General features: G+C 38.4%; 1 protein-coding gene across 23 annotated transcripts in view; it reads left to right on the forward strand.

Moving 5' to 3' along the window:
• The window catches only part of GTDC1 (glycosyltransferase like domain containing 1), a 492,727-nt gene that overhangs the window by 375,291 nt on the left and 90,566 nt on the right, over positions 1–26,870 (forward strand). For 20 of the 23 annotated variants that reach the window (XR_009564645.2, XR_009564636.1, XR_009564640.1 and 17 more), the window contains 2 exons: positions 1,988–2,058; positions 2,762–2,853. Coding sequence is in view for 12 of the 23 variants with exons in the window: in XM_070045999.1 (XP_069902100.1) it covers positions 1,988–2,058; positions 2,762–2,853 (163 nt within the window). In the remaining 11 variants the exon portion in view is untranslated. Of the gene's footprint in view, positions 1–1,987; positions 2,059–2,761; positions 2,854–7,896; positions 10,678–16,711; positions 16,843–25,628; positions 25,851–26,870 lie in introns of those variants that run through there. The other 3 variants (XR_009564649.1, XM_060302473.1, XM_060302479.1) reach the window with 3 other exon arrangements.

The following is a 26,870-nucleotide window of genomic DNA, read 5'->3' on the forward strand; positions in this document are numbered from 1 at the left end:
ATTGTATTACTGTCATGAGATGATAATTTTCTTCAAAATAACAAAATATGAGAAACTTAGAAGGAATTTTATAAATTTCTTTTAAAATATTGTGGCAAATTTAATATATTTTAAAACACAGTCTTGATATAGATAATGTGTATAATAAGGTTTAGTATTTTAGAGGTCAAAATTATAACCAAAAATGGTGATTGTTTTTTTTCTTGATGAATTAGAAATATAACCACGAAGAAGATAATTTACAAATATAAGTTGGAATCCAAATTTGTAAATTTTTTTTCTTCCTAAATCAAATAATGCCATTCCTCTCTCACTGTATTTTAATTAGCAGAGGTTTTTTTGGAAATGGCAGAGTACATGCTCATACGATGACTCAAAATGTAACTTGGCCTGCAGTTTTCTTTCGGGGAACAGAACACTCTAATTCAAATCCATTATTAAAAAGCAGATAACGTGCACTTTCTGAAATGCCTGTGACTTCACTCTTTTGATTTTATATAATTATAAGAGAATGTTCATATGTATTTGCTTTTCGATTGGCAAAGCATTTTAAAACTGAGTGTCTTCAGATAAAGTGCATATTTTCTTTTTGTTCATAAAGAATATCCCCAGTCTATGTGCTCAAAACTTTTGTGAATGTTTTATAATGCAGTCACAGTGCACAGTTTTATAGCTGTGCTTATGATAAGAATTTCTATACATACCCTATTTATGTAAAAAAGAATATTAGATATTAGTTTGGATTTTGAAATTAATCATTGGTAACTAGATCCTGTGCCTTTCCACTGTGTTATCTGGTAACTGCTAGCAGTTCTTAAGCAAAACTTTGAACTCAGTGTTTTTCCAAACTTTGCAGCTCAAAGTAAATACTTTTCATTTAAACTAATTTCAGTTATAAAATAGGGAAAACATCACCCACTTAAAAACAGCTTAAATTGCATGTACTTTGTCGCTGTAAATAAACAAGGTAAACATTGACATAACTTCAAACTATTCTTGGGTTGAAAAAAATCTGCAGTTCAAAATAAAATTCTGCCTTTGGTCAACATTTTGGATGCAATTCAAAGTTTCTCATAAAATAAACATATTTTAAAGAGTGTTTTGAATTTCACTGCATAATTCCTAGCCAACAGAAATTACAGTGGTATCTTTAAGGTTTATTGTATGTCAGATCAATAGCCATTATGCAGGGCTAACACAGCCATCAAGATGCAATACCTTTCTTGTACTTAACCCTTACCGCTATGACATGAAGAAAAACTTCCTATAGGTAGGTGGTCCCTGGGGAAATCCTCTCACAAAGTGAAACTTTCTTGTTTCTTTGTTTAATAATAGCAGTATTCTTTTTGGATAAAATGGAAAATGAGCTGAATTTTGAGTCAAGAAAGCAAAATATTCATTAAGGTAATCTTCATGAGAGTTTTTCAGTAAAAGGGGGGAATAGTTCTATATCCTGCCTAATAAGTAACTATTCTGAAGCTTTAGCTTAAAATGAAAATGCCCCATCACAACAGATTGTAAATTTTTTTCTGATGCTTTTAAAAGTGCCTCGATGATTTCTACAGCTACAGTGTTAAAGTATTTGCTATTTTATTTAAACATTTTGAAAAATGAACATTCTGGGGCTTTGCAGCATTATTAAGAAAAGCTGTCCATACTTTACCATGTTGTTACATGTGTTTATCTGCTGATTATAAAATGTGTTAAACAGTATTTTAAAAACAAAAAAAAAAAAATGCAGAGCTGCGCTTTGATTAATTCAGTGAACAAAACATATGCTGTTGGTTCTGTTCTATGAAATTCATATATGATTAATAAAATCTTTTAAAAGAGCAACTTTGGCTTTTCGGATTGTACTGCCGACCATATTCTTCATCCCAGTTAACTCTGGGCTCATACTGTTAACTTAGACAAACAAAACCACTTTCTGGTTCTGATGGTAATGTCTTTTTAATATATTTTTATCCCCTTCCTAAAATTTCTTTAGGTTGGAAGCTGTGTATTGTGGTTGTTACCCACTCTGTCCCAAAGATTTGGTTTATCCCGAAATATTTCCAGGTAGCTACTTTAATGTACTTTCGTCTTTGTTGAGATTTAATACATGATTCATGCTAAATTAGAAAGTTTGAAAATAAACTTAGGCAGGAGCAATTGTTTATTTGGCAAGTCAACATGTTAGTGTTAAGGAAAATTTTATGTGTTTTAATACATTAGAGTAAGCTTATATTTACCATCTGTTCTTTTAAGATAACAAAAAAGCAAGTTTTCAAATAGCATTCTTCATTGTTAGCATACACATCCCATAATGATGGATTTTTATAAGCAGGTCAGTGTTGCTGCAATTGCTTACAGATTTTTTTTTAATGATATACACAGAGAAAAACTGAGGACTGAAAGTCACACCAAATTATTTCAACAATTGACTAGTTAATAATATGCAACTGTTGTACAGGGTACATACGGCTGTCGTACTAGTTCTTCGAAAAAATTCTCATCACTAAATATATCACATATGCATTGTGTTACATTAGAATAATGTATTTTAATCACCCAAAGGAGATGTCTAAACAGCACAACTACACAGTCTTATTTAGCATTAAACATCCTTGTGAGCTGAGGTAACCTTATAAAATCATGCTTAAATAATGTAAAACACGAGGCGGCACAGAGCAATATGCATTTTTAATTAGTAAAGTGACTAATATCAAGTGTGTGCTTTGAGGTTTTTGTTTCATTAAAAATGTATCTGTTTTTCCTGCAGCTGAATATCTGTATTCTACACCTGAACAGCTTTCAAAAAGGCTCCAGAATTTCTGCAAGAGACCAGATATTGTAAGAAAACATCTCTATAAGGTAGTTATTGAGAAGAGATTTACGTGGTATAAATGCCATATTGAAGTACAAAGAAAAATCTTAAAAAAAAAAGACATTTAATTAACATACTAATGTTTAAAGGAAACATGCTAGGGAGGGATATTAGTTGTTACACTAACAAGGATTAATTAAACTGGATGCTAGTTGTATTAACCTAGGCCTTATGAAATACGTGCACTTAATGCACAGTACATGCTTTTTTTTTTTATTTATTGTTTTCTAAGATGACTGTCCTTTACATTTAGCCCCAAGAGGCTTATAAAAATGAACCTGGATTAATGTAACTCATTAGTTTAAAAGGAAGTAAAGGAAAGATTCTACAATTATACTAATGAGGATAAGCCTTTCTTCCCATCAGAATGAAATCTTCAGTCCTCAAAAATTCAGGTGAATGACATTCATGAAGTTTGGTGTTCATTTTTTTAACTACTTTGAAGATGATTTTCAAAGAATCAAATGTTTCCTTTGTCCAGTTTAGTAAAATTACATAAAAACCCTCAGTTTGTTTAGAATTAGACTCTCAGTATCCTCTCTGAATGACAAAGGCAAAAGGAAAAGAGTTTAAATAGCATCATCATTCAGTTCCCTCATTCATTATCTCTTTTCCCTTGTTTGAATCAAGAATTTTACATTGTTGAAATAACAACACAAAGAGACCCTACTAAAAGTCTAAGTAATTGAACTGGGACAAATCTGCTTTATGAGTTTTGAAGGTGGCTCTAGGCCATGAGTAATATACCTTTTTATATTCTTTGAATGTAGCAACTTCATTTTACATAAATCCAGTATAGTTTACAATCTAGCAGTTTTATAATCCAGCATATTTTAATTTTCCTGCGTTAATATATAACCTTCCTACATGAAATACAGTTCGCTGCCTTTTTTCTCTCCTTTCCCTTGTCATGGCCTAAAATACATATTTACATAGTGATACATCAAAACATGACTCTGTTTCTGCAGGAAACAGTTAAACTTCAAGAAAAAGGGAGAGAACCAAAAATGCAATTTAACACCCAATTTCAAGCTCATTATCTTTCATTGTCTATTAACTTGGCAATGGTTCAGAAGGTAGCTCATAATAGTTTAAAATGCTGACTGAACAGTTCCAGGCTTCAGTATTACTCCTTCAGTCAATACGATTGTATCGTATACATGGGAAGCTTCAAAGAGAAAACAGACTTCCAAGGTTTACATCCAGATTTCCTAATTTTGAAAGTTCAGTCGTGGTCTTGTTTGTGTAAAATATTAATTTAGTAGTTTCCCACGTGACAGACTATCAAAATGTGCAGATTATGAAAGTGAAGAGATAGAATAATATGTATTAACACAAGTGGATTCATTTTCTACATATGACACAAAGCTATTTTCAATGAGTTTACCGTTGAATTATTGATTTTTTTTTCCTTCTGGTGAATTTTTGGGCAATATTTTTTTCAGTTTTATTGAGATATAATTGACATACTGCACTGTATAAGTTTAAGGTGTGCAGCGTAATGACAGACATATATCGTGAAATGATTACCACCTCAAGTCTTAGTTATCACCCATCACCACATATCGGTACAAAAAAGGGGGCAGGAAGGAATGTTTTTACCTTGTGATGAAAATGGTGAAGCATTGATAATTGTATTTCCACCATCAAAATTTATCCGTTTTTAATTTGGCTTCCAGGTAGGCCTTATTATTCCCTGTTATTTTGCATCTGCAAATCTTTAACCATTTCAAAAATTACTGCAACAGGTTGCTTTTAGTTACAATAAAAAACAGATCTCCAGTTGAAATATTTTAATACAGCTATTGCCGTAACATAGCTATAATTATTTATTTTACCAACAACTTCTGGAAAAACTTTGAAAGAATGTCAGCTTAGTGGTATGCTGTTAATATACCAAATTGTTCCTCCTATAGCTTAAAAGATAGCCTATACATTAAATGTTTTTTCATGTTACTATGGTTTACATATATTTTTAGTCCACGCATCCTAAAATGGTCCAGCTCAAAGTTTTATAAATTAGTGTTTCACGCATAAGCATTTATAAGAATATATATATGTAATTCCTTTTACATACTTTTTACCATGGATTTTTTTTCTTATAAATCTATTATACACTTTAATATATGTCCTCATTCATAGGTTTTGATGACATAATATCCAAAAATTCATCTCAAAAATTAATAAATTAGTCCAAGAAATAGAAGTAATCAAGAGCTTTATAATGCAATTGTCAGGACAAACTGGTAGAAATCACAGGAAGGACCACAGATCTAGTTGGGTTGTTGTAATAAGATTTAGAGCTAAAACAGAAAAAGAATGCCTGCTAAAACTTTATAATTAAGATATAATAAGTTACACTATTTTTTTACCTTGTGCTTTATAAATATAAACATATCAGGTAACATTTGCCCTCACTAAATACCAGAGAATTATTTCCCCCAAGGCAGCTTTTTGCCTACTTCTCTTATGCAATGGAAGAGACTTTTGTGTATACTATAAAGAGAGTGTTGGGGGGTTTTTTTAGATTTGTTCCCTTGGACAGTGCTGTTTTGCTTTTAAAAACATATGCTTCTAAGATCTAAAAGGATAGAATGTCACTGAATTCTTTAATTTGCTCCTTTTACATTTTTACACCTTACTCTCTTTTTCTGTTGTTAAAAGTTTACATTTTAAAATCATCTCAACTACTTACCATGTAGAGTTCACTTTAGGATAGGATTTTTCATATGGATTCACACTTAGAAATTTAATGACTAGAATAAGGCTACTAACACTTGGCTCTCTTCTCACTTGAGACATTATACTTTCAATATGAGTGAGAGTTTGGGGGCTATAACTTGAAGCAGGATTTGAAACAGAATGCTAGTAACTGAAAAGCAGAAACAGAATTTGATACTTTTTTTTTCTTAAAGTGACTCTTCCTACTACAGAACTCTGTGCCCATGACTTCTCACCTGAAATGGTTTCAGACTTGAAATGTTTAAATTCCTCACGTGCGTGCAAGTGTGTTCCCTTTATCTCTCCCTCTCTTTTGCTCTCTCTCTCTCTCTCTCTCTCACACACACACACACATTTTTCTTAAAATATTTAAAGAAATACATGCAGAAACTGTTTCTTAATTATTTTAAAAACCATGTTCTGAATTTTTAAAAATCTAAAGCCATTTCTTAAAAAGTTTGCCACTAGGCTCAACCGTTGACTGCAGCTTTCTTGTACTTTCAGGACGCGTCCTTTTCTGAGTAGGTTAGACCCATTAGCCAAACACTTGCCACAGAGATAAAGTAGGTTTCACTTCATCTGGAATAGGGAGCTCTTTGATGACTCCTAAACCAAACTTGAACACAAGATTCGAGAAGTAATCATAAAGTAATCAGCCAAGGATTAACTTCTTACACTAACATCGGGCTTCCTTTTACAACCGAAGTAAGTCTAATACCGGGAAGTTGTAATTTTTGGCTCATTTTGACTATGAGAATTTACTTCCCGAAAGTTCCCAACAATTATTTGAGATCGGTACTTTGTGCTTTTAGAGAAACTTTGATCATTATATTTTTAAATGCTTTAGAAGAAAATTTATGTTCACCCCCTTGTTACTGGTATTGAAAAATAGCACAAGAGTACAAGTGGGGCAGTTGTATAAAATATATACTGCCCAGACTAACAGAATAGATTTTCATTCCCACGCTATGTTTCATTTAGTTTTATTTACAAATTGAGAGATATTCTGTGTGGGAAAAAAAAAGAGATGCCATCCTTCCTTTGCTTTACGAGGGTAAACTGTAGTTTCTTAAGTTTTTTCAGATGATAGCAGCTGATTTTTATTTTGTTCTCCTCTTCAAGTTCTTCAACATTCCAGAAACCTTTATAACCTGCTGTTATTTGGAGGAGAGGGCAATTTTCAGATTTCTGCCTAAAAGTGATTCCAAACAATGCTTAAGCTTACAATTCAGACTCAGTGCCCAGAAAAGCCATTTGTGGTTTTGTCTTAATTATATCAGGCTATATCTCCCCGAACTACAGCCAAGCCACTTTAAGGTTCCTTCAAGAGACTGGTCACTTTATAGCCCCCTTTTAATTTGAGTTTCTACTCTAGGTGTGAATAAGGTGGTACTCACTAGTATTAACACGCCTCCAAAGTCATTACTTTTTTCCTTAAAAATGAACAGTTAAAAGCTCGTGATGTTTTTAGAACTTCTAAAATCTCTCATTTGCACCAGCACAATTTAAGGCAAATTCTCAGTCTCCATCTCCCTCCCTCCCCACTACTCTTCCCTCTCTCTTTCTTCACGTCTTTCCTTGATTTTGTTTTGGCTTGGTTTTTCCTTGATTTGTTTAAGTAAAATAAAAGCAAAAACTCTTTAGCACAATAGATATACTCGGGGTGATTAAGATAAGTTAGAGGTTTTGGCTGCTTCTTTTTCTCTGCTACTAATTTGTAGCCTGGCTGTAGGTGAACTTCTTGGCCTCTATATGATTCATCTGTAAACTTGGAAGAATTCTTTTTTCCTTAATTTTTAATAGCATTTTCCCCCTGAGGCCCTGCTATAATGAAATAATGAATATAAACCCGTTTGTAAACTTGAAGTGCTTTATAATTTCCATGTAACAGTAATGGCATTTCTCTTGTGCCTTCACCACTTAAAAGTAAAATTCACATCCGCAAAAACATGTATTAAGAGTGTTGTGTATCTTATGTTTATAAAAGTTAAAAGTTGGATGATAAACTTCTAATAGCTGTCATCCATAACATAAACCAGGAAATATGTGTGCAGTCAAATGTACCCATTTGCAAAAAAAAAGGGGGTAGGCAGCTTTCCCCAATGATTGGAAATACAGTTACACTTTAAACCAATCAGAAACTGGGATTTCCTGAGGTGATGAAACTCGAGAACCATTTACTTGGTGGCTTTTTGAAGTCTAATTGATATAAATTATGCAAATTTGCAATATGAATTTTCAGCATGCTTTAGTCTTTCGGGTCGTTAATGCTTCCTCATTGCTTTCTCTTCTCTCCCTCCCCCTTACAGGGTGAAATAGCTCCTTTTTCTTGGGCAGCCCTACACGGTAAATTCAGGTCTCTGCTTACAGCAGAACCTAGGGAAGATTTGTGACAGATGGGGCTAAGTCACAAACTTGCAGCCTAAGGCAGAATCTGTAGAACTTTCCAGAGTGTGCCCATATTTACCTGATCAGAGAGAAAAGAAAATCTGCAGAGGAAGCTGAGCCTGGCTGCTTGTCATAGCTGACACAGAGCCATCTGCCACAAACCTGTGGCAGCTTCAGATCTCCAATCCCTGCCACCACCCCAACTCAAATTAAATACAGATTCCTAGAGACGTTATGATGGTTACACATGTCCTCGGCATCACATGGAGGAGACTGTTCAAAAAAAATATGTGGCCTGTTGTATAACCGCGCTCATGTATCCCATATGTGATGCCACATTGAATTTCCGGTTGAATCCGTTTTTATCCTTTGTACTGGATGACATGGTGCCTGAATTCTTTCTTTTTGCCGACACGATGGCAGCCAAACTACAGCTTCAAACACTCTCACTTGGCTGGGTTTCTACCTAGGTTGCCAGGTTATCATCGGAGCCTTCTTGTGTCCTCAAAGGGCCACAGGGTCTGAAAGGAGGCTCAGAATGCTACCAACTAATTGGGCAGCCATCTCAGAAATGTTTGTGGGCAAAGGTCTGCTTTAGCACTTTTCTTTTAGCAAATTAATGACTCCCTGGCACAGGGGTTTTTAAGTGAAGGTATTAATAAGGGGTCTGGCAGGTATTCCCATGATTCACAGAGTTACATTTGCATTTAATTTATCTTAAAGAAAAGTTGCAAGATAAACAGCTGTAATTCAGACAAACATGGGAAATACACTAAGTGGGGCCATCTCATCCATAAAATGAACACTGAGATACTTGTTTTAATTTTTTTCCAGGGATAAAAATAGGGAAATTAAAATACTTCTAACAAAACCAGTAATTTTGATATAAATATCCATCAAAAGTATTTGCATCCAGCTACAAATATAATCTTTTCAAGATAAATCACTTATGATTCCAATAGTCAAGCTGCTCTATTTGTTGATGTCAAGATGTTTTGAATGGCTAGATTGTAAAATAAATTTTTAATAAAGTGCCCACTGCAATTTTTAATTAACATATCTCATTTCAGTGTAAGGTGTGTACATCTATCTGTATGTTTCTCACTGAACACTTTCCTTGTGTCAGAGACAACGAATACAATTGTTTCTTTTCCGGATGAACAAGGATCTGTTTTGCAAATGTTTGTAAGATATTATGACATTTCCAAGATTTTCTTTGCATTCTGGAAAGCAGGAGGTAAACATTTGTAGTCATTAAGGTAGAGTCTGTTGATAAACCATCTTCTGTTTACTGGCAGGTAAATTGTAACTTTCCTAGCTTTTGAAATGAATAACTTCTCTAAGCTGTAGAGTGAGAAGCGGCCAGGGAGAGGGGGATAGACAAGGGCCAAGCCTGGCTCTCTGGCTTTCAGAAGGATTGAGTGGTCTAGCAGGCATCCGAGATAGAGTGGGCACTGGTTCAAAAGTCTAGTAGGGCCCATTTCACAGGTGCCAAAAGCGTAAGCAGGAAATAGATCAAGGTCAGGGGGCCAGAGAGAGTCCTCTGGATAGAGGCAGACTTGCAGGTCAGAGAAAGCAGCAGTTCAAGGCCCATGAGGTCAGGGAATTTAAAAGCAGGAAGAACGGGCTTCCCTGGTGGCACAGTGGTTGAGAATCCGCCTGCCGATGCAGGGGACGCGGGTTCGTGCCCTGGTCCGAAAGGATCCCATGTGCCGCGGAGCGGCTGGGCCCGTGAGCCATGGTCGCTGGGCCTGCGCGTCCGGAGCCTGTGCTCTTCAACGGGAGAGGCCACAGCAGTGAGAGGCCCGCGTACCACAAAATAAAGAAATAAATAAATAAAAATAAAAGCAGGAAGAGTAAGAAGCAGGAACAACAAGCTCTGTCTTTGCACACAGTGAGAGCCATATGTGTGATGGACATCACAGCACTAGCCTTGAGTCCTCCTCCCGCTTTTGAGAAGGCACTGAACAAATTACCCCCAACCCATAAACAAAGAGCTCAGGAATTATTTGAGAAGTCCCTTCTGGTCTGAGACTGTGGAACTCGGAATCTATCAGTTATGCTCCTTTTGAGTGGAAAAGTTAAGATATAAATATGCCTAAGAGGTTCTTAAGACTATTCTCCTGCGCAGGGTTTATCATCTAAAGAGATGCTTCAGTTAGAAAGGTGCCCTATCATAGATGATGTCTCTCAAACAATATTACATGCTCACGGCCAAGAAACAGTGCTTAGTTTACTATGTTTTACTATCCTGCAAATAATGAGCTCACATTTTACAGTGAACAAGATATTACATGCACAACTATCCATATATGTTCTTCTCACTAAGTGATGGGAAGACAGCATGAATTACTGTTCAGATAGTGCATTGAAAACATTTAAATATTTGCCTGATTCTGGCAAACAAAATATTGCAAGTTACCTGTGTATGGAGGGTTTTTTTCCTACACCCATAAACTCAAATCAAATTTTGTCTTTAGCTGTGCCCAGCATTACTTCTGGAATAAAACTTTACATGAAAGTGGTCACTTCTTAAAACCATGCTGTCGGGTTTGGTATTAGTGCAAAAAAGCAATAAAAAGTTTTGTAAATGTGTAATTCTTAACATTTGAAAAGAAAGCTGTATCTATGTATGTGCGTGTATGCTTCTCAACAGCCATGACATGGTGGCATGGAGGGTTATTAAGTAAGTTATCCCATATTTTGTTGAAGTCAGAGGATAATCAACGGTACAAGTTGACTATTTCCTGTTTCCCTTGCTTTCACTAAAGAGAGCAAACAGTCCCTTTGTTTCTTATTTTTAGTACGGTTCTGGAAAAAAAATTTTTTTTTGAGCATTCAATTCTGTTCATTTTATTCTTTTTAAATTAATCATTAAACCAATTTTAATCTTAAATGTCTTTAGAAGTCCGCCCATTATCAACCTTGATACAATGTCCAGAATGCTTGCCCTGAATTTACCTAATCTGTGTTTCTGGCTAGGTGTTTCTATAATAAATAGAAGAGCATCCAGTTCTTAACTTACTCATTTATACCAGGTTAACCAGGAATAGGTCAAAAGACCTCTCCCCAAATGGTCCTGGTTTAACAAGCATCCTTCAAATACGGTTGAGTTTAAATGCCCTGCTCTAGCTCTCCGTTCTTCAGACATGCCACATGAAGATGGCAGCACAATCAGTAAGTCAGTGGAAACTCAGCCATAGAGGACTGCACAGATTCATTTCAACACCTTGAAATGCATCTGGAAGCAAAGATTTCATTTTATGTTGAAGGTGTTAATTATATTTGATATTTTTAAAAGTAAAATCTGTTTTTGAGAAAGCATCTGCTACCCAGAAATATTATGAGCCACAAAAAAATTTTCATTTAAGTCTCAAGATACTTTCTGTGGGTGATAGAATCAGTTTTCAAATGATAGTCCATGCTGTATTTTAATGTTGACATATTCTATGAGAGATATTCATATTCCTCTATTGACTATTGACAAGTATCACCCTGAGTGCCTTTCTGTTTCAGTGGAAAGCTGGAGAACATGTTTCATTTTAAAACTTGAATTCAGATACAGGACAACTGATGCTTCAATAACGTGCCCTCCCTTCGAAGTTATTCATTAAGATGTAATTGGGAAAGTTTAAAAACATGCAACAATTCTACATGATGCTCAAAGACATGTACATATGTGATTAAAGTATAACAAAAAACCTGGGAATTAACACCAAATTTACAATAATGATTAAGTCAGAGGAGTGATGGTGGGAAGACCAGACATATAACTGGGAGAGGTGTGCTTACTGTACAGTTAATCTTAAGCTGGGTCATAGCACACAAAGGTTTATTTCTACCCTTTATGACTTTTTACATGTCTTAAATGTTATTATTGGATATACCTTTTGATAGGAGCTATAGATACTTTGGTCACCATGTATAATATAAGAGCTCTAAATACTGTGCTACTGCACCATTCTTAACATTTCTAGACTCTAAACTATTGATGGGGTCAGAAAACCATTTTTCTCCAGGCAGTGAAAGAAACTGCCCTAACCGCCAGTTTTGCATGAGAAGAGTTTCCTCTGCTTATTTGGAGCCAAGGACCTAACCTTGACCCTGAAACAAACCATACCTAGGAAGAAAAACTTGACTGTCTGTGGGTTCCTTTTTCCTGGGGCTGCTGGTCACCATTTCTAACTAATGCCTGTGGCGTTATAAATATAAGATGGAAAACTATAGCTCAACAAACTCCCTTTTGAAGAGTAAAGAGAGGAAGATGTAGGAAGTTGTTATATCAGCCTGTCTTTTTTTATCTTGAAAAATTCAGAGCTCTGTGGTAGGGCACAGAGCTGTCTGAGCTGCTAACCGCTCAGCCCACTTCCTGTACTGTTACCTGTCCCCTTTCCTCTTTAAGACACAAGACTTTCATTGCCATGAAAGGAGTCCTCCTAGTATCTTCAGGATGCCCTAGCTGCATTTGAGTTACGTGTGACCTCAGGATCCCCACTCATCCTCTGGCCCATTTTCCTAAATTGGAATTAGGGGTCAGTACCTTCAGGGGTCCTCCCATCACTTATCACCACTTTAGTGATTCCTTATCCTCTCCCATATCTCTGTGGTAATGACTTTCAACCCTAGGGACAGGTTCATCTTGTTCCCATAAACTGATATAAAGAACTGATGTCTCCTGAGAGATAATCTAAAATGTTTACTGTGCTATCAGTTACTGCATTTAAATAGCAGACCTAAGATGGAGCGCTAGAAGATGTGATTTCTACTAGAAGTACTTATGTAACACTTTTCTCGAGAATTTGAAGCCCTTTATATTTGAAAATGTAATGTTTTGTCATCATTTCACAAGCGAGAAAATTAAGGCATCGTATTAAGGCTTATTTAAGAGCCAGACTGCCTTATAGAAACAGAAAGATGTTTTGTATAAGTCTTTCCCTGCATGGGATAGTGTCATTGTCACCCACCTGTCTTTCAGGAAGCACAAAGTTCAGTGCTTGTGACTCACTGGGAACCCCTGGTTCCCTACTGTTTCTCCCCTCACCAGGTAGGAGAGTGCAAAGGGCAGCAGGGGGTGGCCCACGCAGTTGGTTATAGAAGGCGAACGAGGGGTCCTGTGGTGTTGCTGATATTTTAAGTGCTTTTATGTTTTTAAATTTTTATTTATTTACTTTTATACAGCAGGTTCTTATTAGTTATCTATTTTATACATATTAGTGTATACATGTCAATCCCAATCTCCCAATTGATCCCACCATTAAGTGTTTTTATTATGACCATTATTATGCCTGTAGGGAGTCTTTGGGTCTCTACATCCATCCCAGGCCCCTGCCACTCCCTGTGGCCTTACACCCTGCTGGACTTATACATCACATAAATTTCCTGGCCCTGCTGGTAAGCATTTATTTTATAACGTCCCCATTTTAGCTGTGGGGAAACTGAGGGCTCAGGTGAGGTTGAGTTGCTCTGGGTCCCATGGTGGGTCTAGAACTCAGCCTCTTTCAGGAGGTTGTGGTCAATTCAACGGGTCAAGACCATCCCTTAAAGGAGGGGAAGAGGAACATATCTGGCTGTCCATCTTTTCCCCCTTCCCTCCTTCTCCTGCTTCTCGGTATACTATCAGAAGAAATATAGATGAAGATGTTGCTAGTACCTGACTATAGATTTATTTCATGTTCCTCCTCGCCTGGCTGCATTTGTAGTCTAAGTAACCATGAGAAGAGGAATGCAAAAGGATTGATTCCTGGTCCTAAAATCTCAGACTTTGTGGTACCTGTGATGTTTCTGAACAGCTGAGTCTTCTTTATTGCCTTTCGCATCATACAAGGAGAAGTTGCCTATCAGATAGATAGAAGGCTGGCCCTTTATCCAAAAGGCAGCCCCCATGATCTCGCCCGGTGCAAGGGGCCTAGGGCAGAGGGAGCAGGTGGCATCAGTGGCAGAAGCACCTTTAATTGTGCAACATAGGGCTTGCTTCCTCTCATCCCAGATAGTAACCCAGAAATTACATCCTGAAACTTATTTCCCTAGAAAGAAAAGGAAGGGGAGGGATAACTTAAAAAGGAGATACTTCTAATATGGTATTAGACTGTAATTCATAGGGAAATTTATGCCTGAGATATGAATTTCTGAAAATAGGGTTTTTTTTAAAAAAGGAAACACTGACACATCCTTAATTATAGAGTAATAAATACCAATGGTATATTATCTTCTGATATTTCCTTACACAGATATCAAAGCGTGCAGCTGTTTTTGAAAACTGATAATCAAGTACAATATAAATATATTACATCTTGAGCTTACAGCACACCCTTCAACTAAGCAGCCTCATGGAGCACTTAACAGTGAGAAAGAGAGCTGCTTAGAGTAGAAACCTAACTGAACAAATTAGCCTTGAATTGTAACTTAAGAATCATAGTCAAACCAAAACGCCTGTCCTTGCCAGGAAAGGCATTCCAAAGGCAAAGAGCACGCCAAGTAAAAAGGCTTTGCTTCGGGATTATGGAGGCAGTTCTCAAAAGCCAGCACAACTTAATGATCAATCAGAAAAATACAGAGCAGTAACTTCACAACGAAGGATGCATAAAAATTGTACAAAGCATTAATAGTGGAATGGGGAGGGAGAATGGGATTTTAACAGAAAGTATTAAGGTCTTAGAAAACTATATTTATTACTTTCCGTCCGGGTAGCAAAAAGAAAGAGAGAGAGAGACAAACGTGGTCAAAGAAAAGTACATGGACAAATGCGGGGGGGTAGGAAAGGAAATGAAGGTTAAACAAGGCCAATATGATTCAGAATGAAAGGGAGGGAGGAAAGTCTGAGGAGCCAGCTGCGTGCCTAAATGTTACATTAAGAAGAGCTGAAATTGAGAGGGGGAGGTCTGGGTATTCAACTAAGTGGATTAATGTCTTCTTCCTGGGGTGTCTGAAGTTGCAGAGTTTAATTTATTTGGTACAGGATTTTATTGTGAAATTCTTAACGGGGGTGGGGGATAAATAGGGACAATTATAAACACTTAGAAAGTAGAAAAGGGGAACATGTAATGCTTTTCGTAAATCTAACTATAATAAACATAGGGTTTGAAGCTACGGACACAGGTAAATGGTCAAAAAATATTTAGTCCATAATAGTAGAACTTACAGGAAATGTAGACAAAACTTAAAAGACCAAAAAAAAAAAATTAATAACCACATAGATGTGTGAAGCCAAGGATTTTGAGTGACTTAGGGGCTAGTTTTATTGCCGCTCTCCTTTCTCCACCCATTTAAAAAAATAAATCATAACTCTGGCATTTAGAAACCTAGTCATGAACATCATTTATTAATATGAACTCAATCCTGTGCTGTTCTTTTGGTGGGTGGTAAAAACACGAACTAACAAAACTGGCTTAAAACGACAGCGGGATGATCCTCTCAAAACACTGGAAAGCTACGGGGAAAGAAAAACTCCTAATTTGCTCTTTCACCTTCTTTATTTTACTGAAGGAGAAAGTCAAAATGTGGAGTGGGTGTGGCTAAATCCAACTAGATGCTGAGGGAGATTTTAAAAGATTTTCCTAAATATGTACCAGAAGGGGGGAGGGCTTGCAACTTAGTGTGACTTACAGCAATTTATTAATCTGCTCATCTACTACCACATCTGGGGAAGGTGGCAAATAAGGAAGGCTCTCTGCCTTCTGCAGTGGAAGAGACTAGAGCAGAAACTGTAATTGTGTTCCCTGAGTGTAACGCTGCTGTCATCTGGCTGGTAACCAGTCCACAGACTTACTCGTTCAGGCATTTGTCTGGCCAATAATGTAAGAATCATTTAAACTGAAAATATGGATCAGGATGTATTTAAGAATTACTGATATGCAGCTATTAATCTTGAATGCAAATAGCATTATTTGGGGTGTGGGCAAATCAGTTAACTGGAACCACATGGAAAAGCACTTCAAATTTTTTTTAAATGCTGTGGGGAAAATGGCACTGGTGGAAAAGTTACAAATAAAAGACAGAAAAATATCTACAAAGAGAAAGGGTGGTAAAATGACTAAGCAAGGTGATCTTGTCGCCTCCAACCTGCTGCATCAATTGTATCAGTAAACACATTACTAACAAAGCCAAATTCCTCTATTTCTCAAGCTGACCCAGCAGCAAGAGGAAGAAAACACAGAAAAGTGCAATGCCTGATGCCTCAGGGTGACCCTCAAAGGTCATGTCTCTAACTTGTGTTAGAAATTGAGGGCACAGAACTAGAGGTTTGTGATGGTCACAGAGTGGACTTCGGCTTCTGAACACTTTTCTACCCCCTGTGAAGAATTTAGGACGTCATGGAGTTGAACTGGAGTCTTAAATCCCAGGGACACGGTGGAAATTGTTTTGTGATCATAATGAATTAAGAGAAAGGGCATCAACGCATACATCTCTCCTTTTTCCTCCAGAGCCCAGAACCATGAGGGACCTTGTGCTCTCTGGTGCTTGCAGCTATGTTCCCTGGCTTTCAATCGGCTTGGCTTTTCCTCTGTATTTCTAATGCTGTGATATCGGGCCAGAAAAAAATGGAATCTACAGAATTGCAAAACAAAATGTGCGAGTGTGTGTGCGCGCGCGCGTGCGCGAGGTAGTTCACTGAAGATAATGAATTGCAACACTATAAACACCAAATATTAAAACTTAAAAATGTGTAAGTAATTAAGTTCTTAGGAAGCAAAATCTACTCGAACGGAGTAGTTACAGTCCTTTTTTTTTTTTTCTAAGAGGTTCCCCAGACTTCTGGGTGCATCACCAAACTGTCCTCCTACTCGACGAGGAGCGAGAAGCGAGCAGCTGCGATTTGGCCCAAGGCACCACCTACCCAGAGTCACTACCTAATGTATTTTACATTTCCACTGTTAATAAAGGTGGGGGGGGGGGGAAAGACAGGCCTTCTTCCCCCCAGCATTCTGTGTTTCCTTTTGTCGCTGCCGTCAGCTGACACATGGAAAATGTGGTGCACGGTTTCGCTTGCCTTTAATCTGTAATTAAGGATTCCTTGTCTGGGGCTGGCTACCTCTTTGCTCCTTGCCTCCCTGCCTCTCAGGTCTTCCGCCTTCGGTCGGGTTTGGCCCCGCGCCGCAGGCTGGGTGCTCGGGTGGCCCGACTGGGCCGCGGGCAGAGGGGCGGCGGCGGGGCGCGGGGGCCTCGGCCGGAAGAAGCGGTCGCCTACCCGAAAGCGCGCGCCCCGGCGCCCGCCCTGCTCGCCCTGCTCGCCCCGAGCGTCGGGGCAGCGGCGCCAGAGCCTCCGAGAGCGCGAAGGGCTGGCCGAGGGTCCGGCGGGTCCAGGGTCTGCGGGCGCTCGCCGCGCAACCTCTCCCCGGGGCCGATGTGCCCGAGCTCCGGTCCTCGGCGGCGCTCGCCCTCAGTGCCCCGCTCGATCCCGGCCAAAGCGCGTGGAGATAGTTCTACACCTCTCCCGGCGAGAGAAAACGGGACGCAGGGGGACATCGAGGTCACGGAGTCCTCACCGAGCCCCCGCGGCGGCGCTTGAGCCCAGAACCGAGAGCCAGAGGAGCCCCGAGGCCGCGGGGCGCGTCCCAGGCGGCGGGGCCGAGCGAGCCCCGGGCGACCGCCGCGCTCGCGCTCACAACTCGCTCGGACTCCCGGGCAAAGCCGCGCCGGCACGCGTACGCCGGCGCGCTCACAGTCCGACACGCGCACACTGTCACGCACACACGCGGGCACGCACCCCGGCACGCGCGCACCGACACTCACATGCTGACACACGCACACGTGGCGGATGGCCCAGTGCTGCCCTGGCTCCCTCGCACCGGGCTTGACTGGTCCCCCTCCGCACCTCCGGGAAGGCGGCGTAGCCCTAGCGGGCAGAACTCTTCTCTGTTCGTCTAAGTATTTTATTGTACTTGGTTCCTTGAGTCGGCCAGTCTCATACCTCAGTGAGAGAATCCGACAAAGATGAAGCAAAAAGAATGATTTCTCTCCCCGCTGTCCTTTTTAAAGAATGTAACTTAAGCAAAAACAGAGAAGGGAGTGGGGATGGGCTCGGGAACTCTCCAGGCAGGGATTCTGGCTATTAATTTTAAAATACTCCTCTTCGAATCTCTCATGTATTCAGACGTGTGATTTCAATTCCACTGCCAGCCCTCAGGTCGCCTTTCTTTTCACTTCATACCTGTGTTTTGGATTGCAAACTGTTTCTCCTCCTGACCACCAATTGTTTATTTAGAAGGCGCGAAGAGGGTGGGGGACAGAGAGGTTAAGCAGTGTTTGGGTAGGAGAATATCTAGAAGTATCACATTGATTTCCAAAAAAACGTGGGAAAACGTTTAATATCATTTTGAGGCATCTATGTTTTTAAAAGGACCTCCTTCCCGCCAGTATTACTATTTATCATTAGGTATTTATTTGCATATACACATTTAAAACTGTATGTTTAAGAGAAAAATGCCTTTTGTTCTTGGTTTCAGCAGAGCCCTTTCCTTTTCTGTCCATCTAAGTTGTAGCATACTTTCCTCTCTTTCCCACCAATAGAGATTGTACGCTAAAGTGGTGCACTCCAATGACCAAATATAAGAAACCTTAGCCTGGAGTGTTGGTGACCATCGCTGGCACCTGTCACTCAAGATTTTACCCCCTCTGGTTTGAAATGGTCCTCAAACTGTAGACCTGAACGTAGAGGTTGGTTGATTGTTTGTTTAAAATGTGAGAAGAGCAGTCCAGGAGTAAACCGAGGTAGGGGAAGGTGGCCTACCTAAGCCCAGCCTTGGAAGCTAGAACAAGAACACTTGGGAAGTGCATTGAGAAGAGAATGTCTCTAAACAATGATAATCAGGGCTTTCAAAAACCATAAAACAGATTGAAATATCTGATTTATTATTTATACATCCCAGGACAACTTTGCAAATCTGAGAATAGTGTTTGAAAACCGAGTGCCTTCTATTTTGTACATCAACTCAGCAGATGTGTCTCCCTTCCAAAATGTGGCCAAAGGGTTAAAACTGTAATTTTAGAAAGGAATCTCAGTAAATGACCTTAAGATCTGATACATTTCCTTTTCTTTCTGGCAATAATCTCCCCCAAAGAAAAAAATACATACTTATTGATATAATGATAATGTTTCTCATTCTGAGTAGAAGTGTCAGAATGATTCCCGTTTGTGGAAGTGTTTTCAAAACTGCGAGTACACTTTCACTACTATGAGAACTGATGAGCCAATGAAGGGGAACTTCTTTTAACTCCGTAATAGCAGGTTATACAGTAAATGAACAATGATGGTCAAATAGCCAATTATGATATAAATATCCGTTGTTTACAGAGAGGTGTTAAATGAGCCTTTGGAGTACAAAGGATTAGACCCATCTAAGCTACCATTTGTTCTTCAACCCATCATGTCTTCCCTTAAAAAGGCCAGTGCCATCGTAGGTAATATGCACACAGAACATACTTCTCTGTGTTGATTTTAGTTTGCTTTATTTCAATGCACACTGTTGTTTACTTTTTAAAATTTAAATAAATGTCAGCATTGTATAATTTCTATGTTAACAAAGCAGTGAGCAAAATCCCTTGTATGTTTATAAAATATTATTGTTTAATTCACATAGTTTAGAAATTCCAAATGTTGAGAATAGGAAGGAGGCCAAATACCATCTGTTTATAACTATGATGCATCGTAATATGTGTACTTTTAAAAGGAGTTTGGTCAATCATGCCACTAATTTATCTGCTCGGAATATGTTGAAGATTTAAAATGTAATTTACAGGATTACTTTTAGTGCGTTGCATCCAACTGTGAGTTGTAAAGAAATCGGTCTCTTCTGTTTTTCTCAAATTAATCATGTAACAACCCCAATTAATGGGGGCTGTTAAATGTGTCGCTTTTTGCTTAGCTCCAGAATTCTTCTAACTTTGGCTCAGTCTACCTTCTTGATGTTGATAAAAACTCAAGGACAAATGAAACAAAACACTCCTAGTTGTGTCTTTCTGCCAGGAGATAGTCACTTAGAATGGGAGGCAGGGTATGATAGCTAATAATTAGCTAGCATCAGCTCTGAGAAATTACCTGTGAAATGCCCTTTGGTACTGGGTTGAAAAACAACATTTGACGTTCTCTGTTTTAAAATAGTAAATGCTTGTCCCCAAGATTTCTGATTTAACTCACCTTTTATTTCAAATGCATCTAAATGCATACCATGAAACAAAGGGAGTACATTTACCTGCAATAGATGAGCAGGTTTGAGGTTTTATTTTTAAGTTAGAAACTCAAGTTTAGTGCGAAATTCCTTGCTTTGCAAACTGGAGAAATTCAGCAACAGGGCCTTCAATTCAGGGCAGACATAGTGTCGAAGTCCAGAGGTGGCTTTAGGGTCTCCCATCAGGGGGTCTCTTTCTCAAGAAGGAGGAACTAAAAACTCTCATGTCCTGAAAAAGGTTTGGAAAATGTGATAAAAAACATTGATTAGCAAATGATAGTTCCCAGATTGATTTTTAGCAAGGTCGAATCAGTAGAAAGCTACACCTTGAAATGCTTTTATAGACAAACACCTGCAGAAATATCAAAACACTCTCCCAGTCACCTGTGGGTGTTATGGGTCCTTTACTTCTCAGTTTTTTCAACGGGCGCTGTGTACAGCGGCTTCTTTGTCCATTAAGCAATATCTGTTTTCTCAAACATTTTAGTTTTAGCAGCTTCCTGTAAAATTCTATCAACCTAGATTATTTACTTACACATAATTGAGAACATTAAGTGTCCCTTTTCCAAGTAAACAAGCTGAACTATATATACTTTTTAAAAAACCTAATTGTGACATTTTTTAAATCTGGATTGTTTTCCTTTCTGGTCGGATTTTTTTCCCCAAAAAATGAACCCACTGGGTCTTTATGTTATAGAGATATGCTCAGGCTTGGTTTCCTTTGAGTTGCAATAGGAAAATGCCAGACTCTTTTTTTTCCTAAGTAATTGCTGAAGTGTAGAGAGTAGAAGAGAGAGTACAAAACAGAAAGAAATGTGAGGGATACAGAAGAAAGAAATTGGAGAAGGTGGAGGGGAAGGGAGATGAGAGAAGCAAAAGATGTAACTGGGATAAAAGAAGCTTATCAAACAGAGCTTTCAAAATTGCTTTGACTGGCCTAAGACATAATAAAATCATCATCATTTCCAAATAAAACCTAGATTGTTGCATTGAGATATTAAACAGCTATGGGAAACTCTTAAGTGAACCTTGATTGATACTTGTGGACCAGGTTTTCCATTCAAGCCCAACTTTTTTTTTTTTTTGGCTGAACCCAGGCCCTCGGCAGTGAGAGCACAGAGTCCTAACCACTGAACTGCCAGGGAATTCCGTCAAGCCTAACATTTTTAAGAGAAACTTATATTAGATATCCGTATCTGCACTAGGAGGTGGGGAAGGAGGAGTAGAGACATTCTTTGCTTTTAAAGCCATACATACACAAAATAAGACTATGTATAATGCATTGTTATATGTTACCTACTGTCGGGGTAAAAATAAAGAAGATTTTAAATAGAGGAATTATTCAGAAATGCTTTCCTTCCGAATACCTTGGCTAGCAGTTAAATTCTAAACCAGTTAAGCAAGTCTTTAAATGTATAAACCCTTTGGAATCCCTAAGTCTAATGAATTGCAGTAGATATATAATTGAGATTGAAATTGGCATGTAGGTGTGCATTTCATGTTTCCTTTGGAGCTGACTTAGTACCATGGCAACAAGCCACATATGCACATAAGTCGTTGTATAGTCGTGCTATCTTGATGACCAAAATCACTTTATAAAATATACTTTAATAAGTTACTACAGAGCCTTGAAGTTAAGCCATATAATTTAACCAATACTCAGTGGGCATTTCTAGGTATCATATATAAATTGGGTAAACGATAAAAAGAAAAGCATTAAGAGTAAGAAAACGTATGGGGAAACTATTTGCTTCTTCCAATTAATCTAAAGCACGCCAGAAGGTTTTCTCATTTTGTTTTTTATGAAGAATTACTGACCCAAAGAAAAGTCAAATGAGGACTACAACTAAACAATAAAAGCAACAATAACAACAACAAATAAAAACATTGCTTTTTCTAGGAGAGAAATATGAAAAGTAGTAAATTTACCCATTTTAAGAATTAAGAAGAAAAGACATAAAATTTAATACACACAGTAAATAATAAATATTCTTCTCGTTTCATATGATGGCTAATTAAGAAAAAAAGCCCATGTGGAAAATTTGCAAGAGAGACAAATATAACAAGGTAATTAACTCTTTGCTCCTTCAGCCTTAAAGGAGAAAGAGCAGAGTAAGATTTCTTAAGTTTGAACCTGCAGCAACCTCAGAGATCAAATCTGCCTCTGCAAGAGAAATAGAAGGATTCCAGTAGCGCTCCATCTCAAGTCAAGTCTTGTTATTGGCCCCACTCTGACCTTGGCGCCCCAAAGTCTCAGTCCCCGGGTTCTTTGCTCTTTGATTGAATTCCTGCCTTTTATCACAGACAGTCAGCAGCTTCGTTCTCATGGACCTTCAGCGATGGAATTCACTATCTGGTATTCGTTCTCTTACATTTGGGTAGTCCTTGATAGTTGAGGATGTACTTTTTCATTCATCATCTAATTTAGTCTTGCTAATACCCTTCTGATATAGGTAAACCATAGCTTTAATCCCAGACTTCAGAAGCAGCTCAAAATCGTACTGCTGGTACATTGCAGAGTTGGGACTAGCAGCCGTATCACACGGTACCCGGTTTCCCCCTTTCCTTCAGACTGGACTTCATAGTTTGTTCTTCATTTGAATTATGGGCGTAAGAATCAATTACAGTCGCTGCCTTTGTATTGGGTGGAGAGAAGAAGGAAAAGAAGGAGCAGTAACAGAAGGAGGATGGGGAAGAAGAAAAAAAAAGGAAGAGAAAAAACAAAACAATCCCCACAGGTTTTTCTGTGAAATGGGGAAGAATAAATCTTTAAATTGCCCCCCTTCTGCTTACAGAGGTTGGTAAAGAGAGAAGCACATCCTAAAATTTGTATCATGTAAAGAAAAAACTAATTCCAAGCTATTCCAATGCTTTGTGTTTTAAAGGATAGAAACCCATTGACAGAGCTCTTTAATGAGTTCTTGGCTATGCAGGCATAGGCCACAAGGTTGATTTTGAGTACAAGATGGAGAAATATTCTGTTTATGAAATTAAAGGAATTTGGGGAAATTGAAAAAAAAAAACCTGGTAGAGAGGAAAAGAAAATAGTCATAGGATGGAGAGACATGAGCTAGAACTTAACATATCCAGCAACAAATTCCCCATGGTGGGATATAGTTGATTATTAATTTTTTTATTAGACGGGTATATTACACTTAGTTCTCAGCTTATACTCCAATGTAATCTCCATCTGTAACCCCAAAACTCCACTGAAAATCTGAGACACAAAACTGGCTTGATTTATTTCCACATTTGGGGAATGAAGGCATAGACAAGGCAGACGAGAGTGACATTGCAGAAGGCATGATTTAAAATAAAGACGTAGAATGTTATGGAAGCAGGAAATAAGGACAGAAGATGATTAGGAGAAGTGGAAGCCCCCAAGAATTAATACTAAGAAACAAGAAAACCCATAATACAGGAGATCTTGGGAAAAACCAGCTAATTTGTTGATGTTGTAGACACTTGATATTTTTGGCTGTTCAGCATCTACCTAACCTTGTATTAGAATCTAAAGTCCGATTTGAGGAATTAATTCTTTCTTACTGAATATAATCAAGCCTAGGAATTGAAACTTGCTTTGAAGAGAGGAACAAAAAGACAACACTGGAATTCAGTTCACCTGACCTAGCGCAGCCCAACCAGACTGTTTTCACCAAAAGGCAGCTGTTACTGGGTTCTGCTTCCTAACCTCCACAGCTTCTGGGGCTCCACCCAATCCCAAACTCAGATGTCCAGCCTCCCTTTGATATGGTTCTCTATCCCTGGGATTCTGTCAGTTGCAGAAAAACAGAAAAACCTGGCTCAGCTGAGTTGCTCTGGGGAAATTATCATTTCAGAAACAAGAAATGTGGATGTAGAGTGACTGCCTCATCCCACTCTTTCATCCTGATATGTTAGCTTCCCGTTGGCTATCCTCTTATGTTCACAAGAAGGCTACAGAAATCCAGTCATCACATCTTCACCACATCCCTCTTTGCAGACACAGGAGAAGGGATTTTTCTTTCTTGCTTGGGTCTCTTTCTGCAAGTAAGGAAAGCTTTTCCCAGAAGCCCATTAGGAGAATTTCCCACACATCTCATATAAGCATAAACTGGTAGCAGGGATGGAAATGACTTCTATTCAGTTAAGACCTAACTTGGAGCCATATGGGTGAGGGATAATTAGAGCCATGAACAAAACTAGTGTGTGGTTCACAAAGATAAGAGGGAGGAGATGACTGTTGGGTCAGTAAAACATACTTCTTCCAATAAATACATTTATGTCTTATTTATTCAGATTTGTTCTCTGCGGCTTGCAAAGAATTCTAATTAATACACTTGGTTACAGCTACCACTGGGATTATTTAAATTGTAGATAGCTTTCTATATATATATACATATATATGTATACATATATATATGACTTGCTTTTACTTTCAAAGTTCTTTTCTTTTTTTGTTCTGTTTTTATGTACGTGAAAGAATGAGTTGGATTTTAGAACTGTATTTTTTAATCTTCTCCATGTCCAGCATTTATTGATCATGACTTTAATTTCCCAGTAATAATTTCCCCCCAAATCTCTAATGTCTCATTTTTACATTTATTCATACATTCCTTTCTTGTTCATTCAGAGATTCATCTCGTCATTATTTCTTCTTTTTTTCAGAAACTTGTTATGAGGTATCTAATATGTATGTGGAAGACATTGGGTTAGCAAGGAAAAACAAGCCAACAAATGTTAAACCACATTTGTGTAACTTTAAAATTAAGCATTTTTATAACATTTTTTATAACATTTTTAAAAGCGGAGCAATGGGACAAAAATGAAGCACGCATGGACGTTCCCAGTCTTCCCTCATTTGCTAACATGGTTTCTTGTGCTCTGAGGTGAGTCCTGCCCTGAGAGTCCTGCTTTGACAGACAAGGTCTTTTGAGCTTTAGGCATGAGAATAGGGAGGAAAGGAAGAGAGAACAAAAGTTCAAAAGGTTAAATTTGGGGGAGGAGGTTATCTTGATGTGAGACTGGAATTTGAAGACAGATGTAAAGGAGCAGAAACAGCTGCGGCGTGTGAGCCACTGGACGGGGGAAGCAAAAGGATTTTTAAGGTTCTCTGTCCCCTTCATCATGTTCAAGAAAACAAATGAAGGGCTTGAGTTATTCTGAAATTATTTGTGGTTGCTGCACTATCCTGTGTTTTTATAACCATGATGTTGTTCATGTGTGTTATTGTTTTGTAATATCCAGGGCTCTATTTGATTGTGTGTGACAGAAATCAACTCACATTAATCAGGCATAAACTTTGGCTTATGTGTCAAGAAGTTTCAGGAGATGATCTTGGATATTATGAGAACTCCATCCTCTAGGATCTGGCTCAGTCTGTCTGTTTGTCTGTCTTTCTGTCTCTCTTTCTCATTCTAAGTCCCTCTTCTGCATTGTTTTCCTTCTCTAGAAGGCTATCTCAGTGTGGTGGGAAAGGTGACTCATCATATTTCACATGACCTTTACAGCCTGAGAAGAGAGAATCGATCATATCTAGCATCTAAGTCAGACCCTGGTAAAAATGACACTGTCCACCCTGCCTGAGTCACTTTCCTGCACTTGTGGGAGATGGAGGAGGACCGAGCAAGACATAATTTCAGATGACTGCTCCAGTGTTACAATGGGATGACTCCTTCAATCCATATTACAAGACACTTTCTAGCTATTGGGCAGAGGAACAAGTGATATAGGTAATATTGCATCTCTTGTTAATCAAATGTCCTCTCAGTTGAGTTATTTAGACCGCTCTATGGGGTTGAATTTTTACTTAAATTTAGTAAAATTAAATTTAGGTGTCTAGTTGTCTTTTCAAATGTTGTTCAAAGACTTACACTACAAGTAGCTTTGAAATGAAAATTGATGGATGTGTAGAAAAACATGGAAATAGAGCCACAAGACAAAGTTAGAATAAATGAAACTAATATTCATCACTGGAGGAATGTTAGACTTGCACTTAAAGGTCACCTAGAAACACTCAATTCCTTTGCAGACACAAACTAAGATGGAAAAATATCCACCAAGAGATAAAACTTGTATTTCCTTTTGTTTTTAGGACACACTCAAATGAGTTGCCTGTCGCATGCTAGATAGTACAATTGACACTAGAAAGAGATTGTAGAATTTCCAAGCTAGAGAGGTTCATGAGTTGTGAAAGATTATCATTCAAGTGTCAAGTATCTGTCAAAAACTACTTGTGGAAGTGTTGGCAAGAATGTGGAGGAAAGAGAACCCTCCTACACTGTTGGTGGGAATGTAAATTGGTGCAGCCACTAAGGAGAATAATGTGAAGGTTCCTCAAAAAATTAAGATTAAAACTACCATATAGGGGCTTCCCTGGTGGTGCAGTTGTTGGGAGTCTGCCTGCTGATGCAGGGGACGCAGGCTCATGTCCCGATCTGGGAGGATCCCACATGCCACGGAGCGGCTGGGCGCGTGAGCCATGGCCACTGAGCCTGCGCGTCCGGAGCGTGTGCTCTGCAGCGGGAGAGGCCACAGCAGTGAGAGGCCCGTGTACCACAAAACAAAACAAAACAAAACAAAACTACCATATAATCCAGCTATCTCACTTCTGGGTATTTACCAAAGAATTAGAAAAAAACTAATTCAAAAGCACGTATGTACCCCTACGTTCATCGTGGCATTACTTACTATAGCCAGGATATAGAAACAACCTGAAGTCCATCAATCGAAGAATGGATAAAGAGAATGGA

This window comes from Globicephala melas, chromosome 7 (genome assembly GCF_963455315.2).
Source record: "Globicephala melas chromosome 7, mGloMel1.2, whole genome shotgun sequence".
Classification (NCBI taxonomy): Eukaryota; Metazoa; Chordata; class Mammalia; order Artiodactyla; family Delphinidae; genus Globicephala; species Globicephala melas.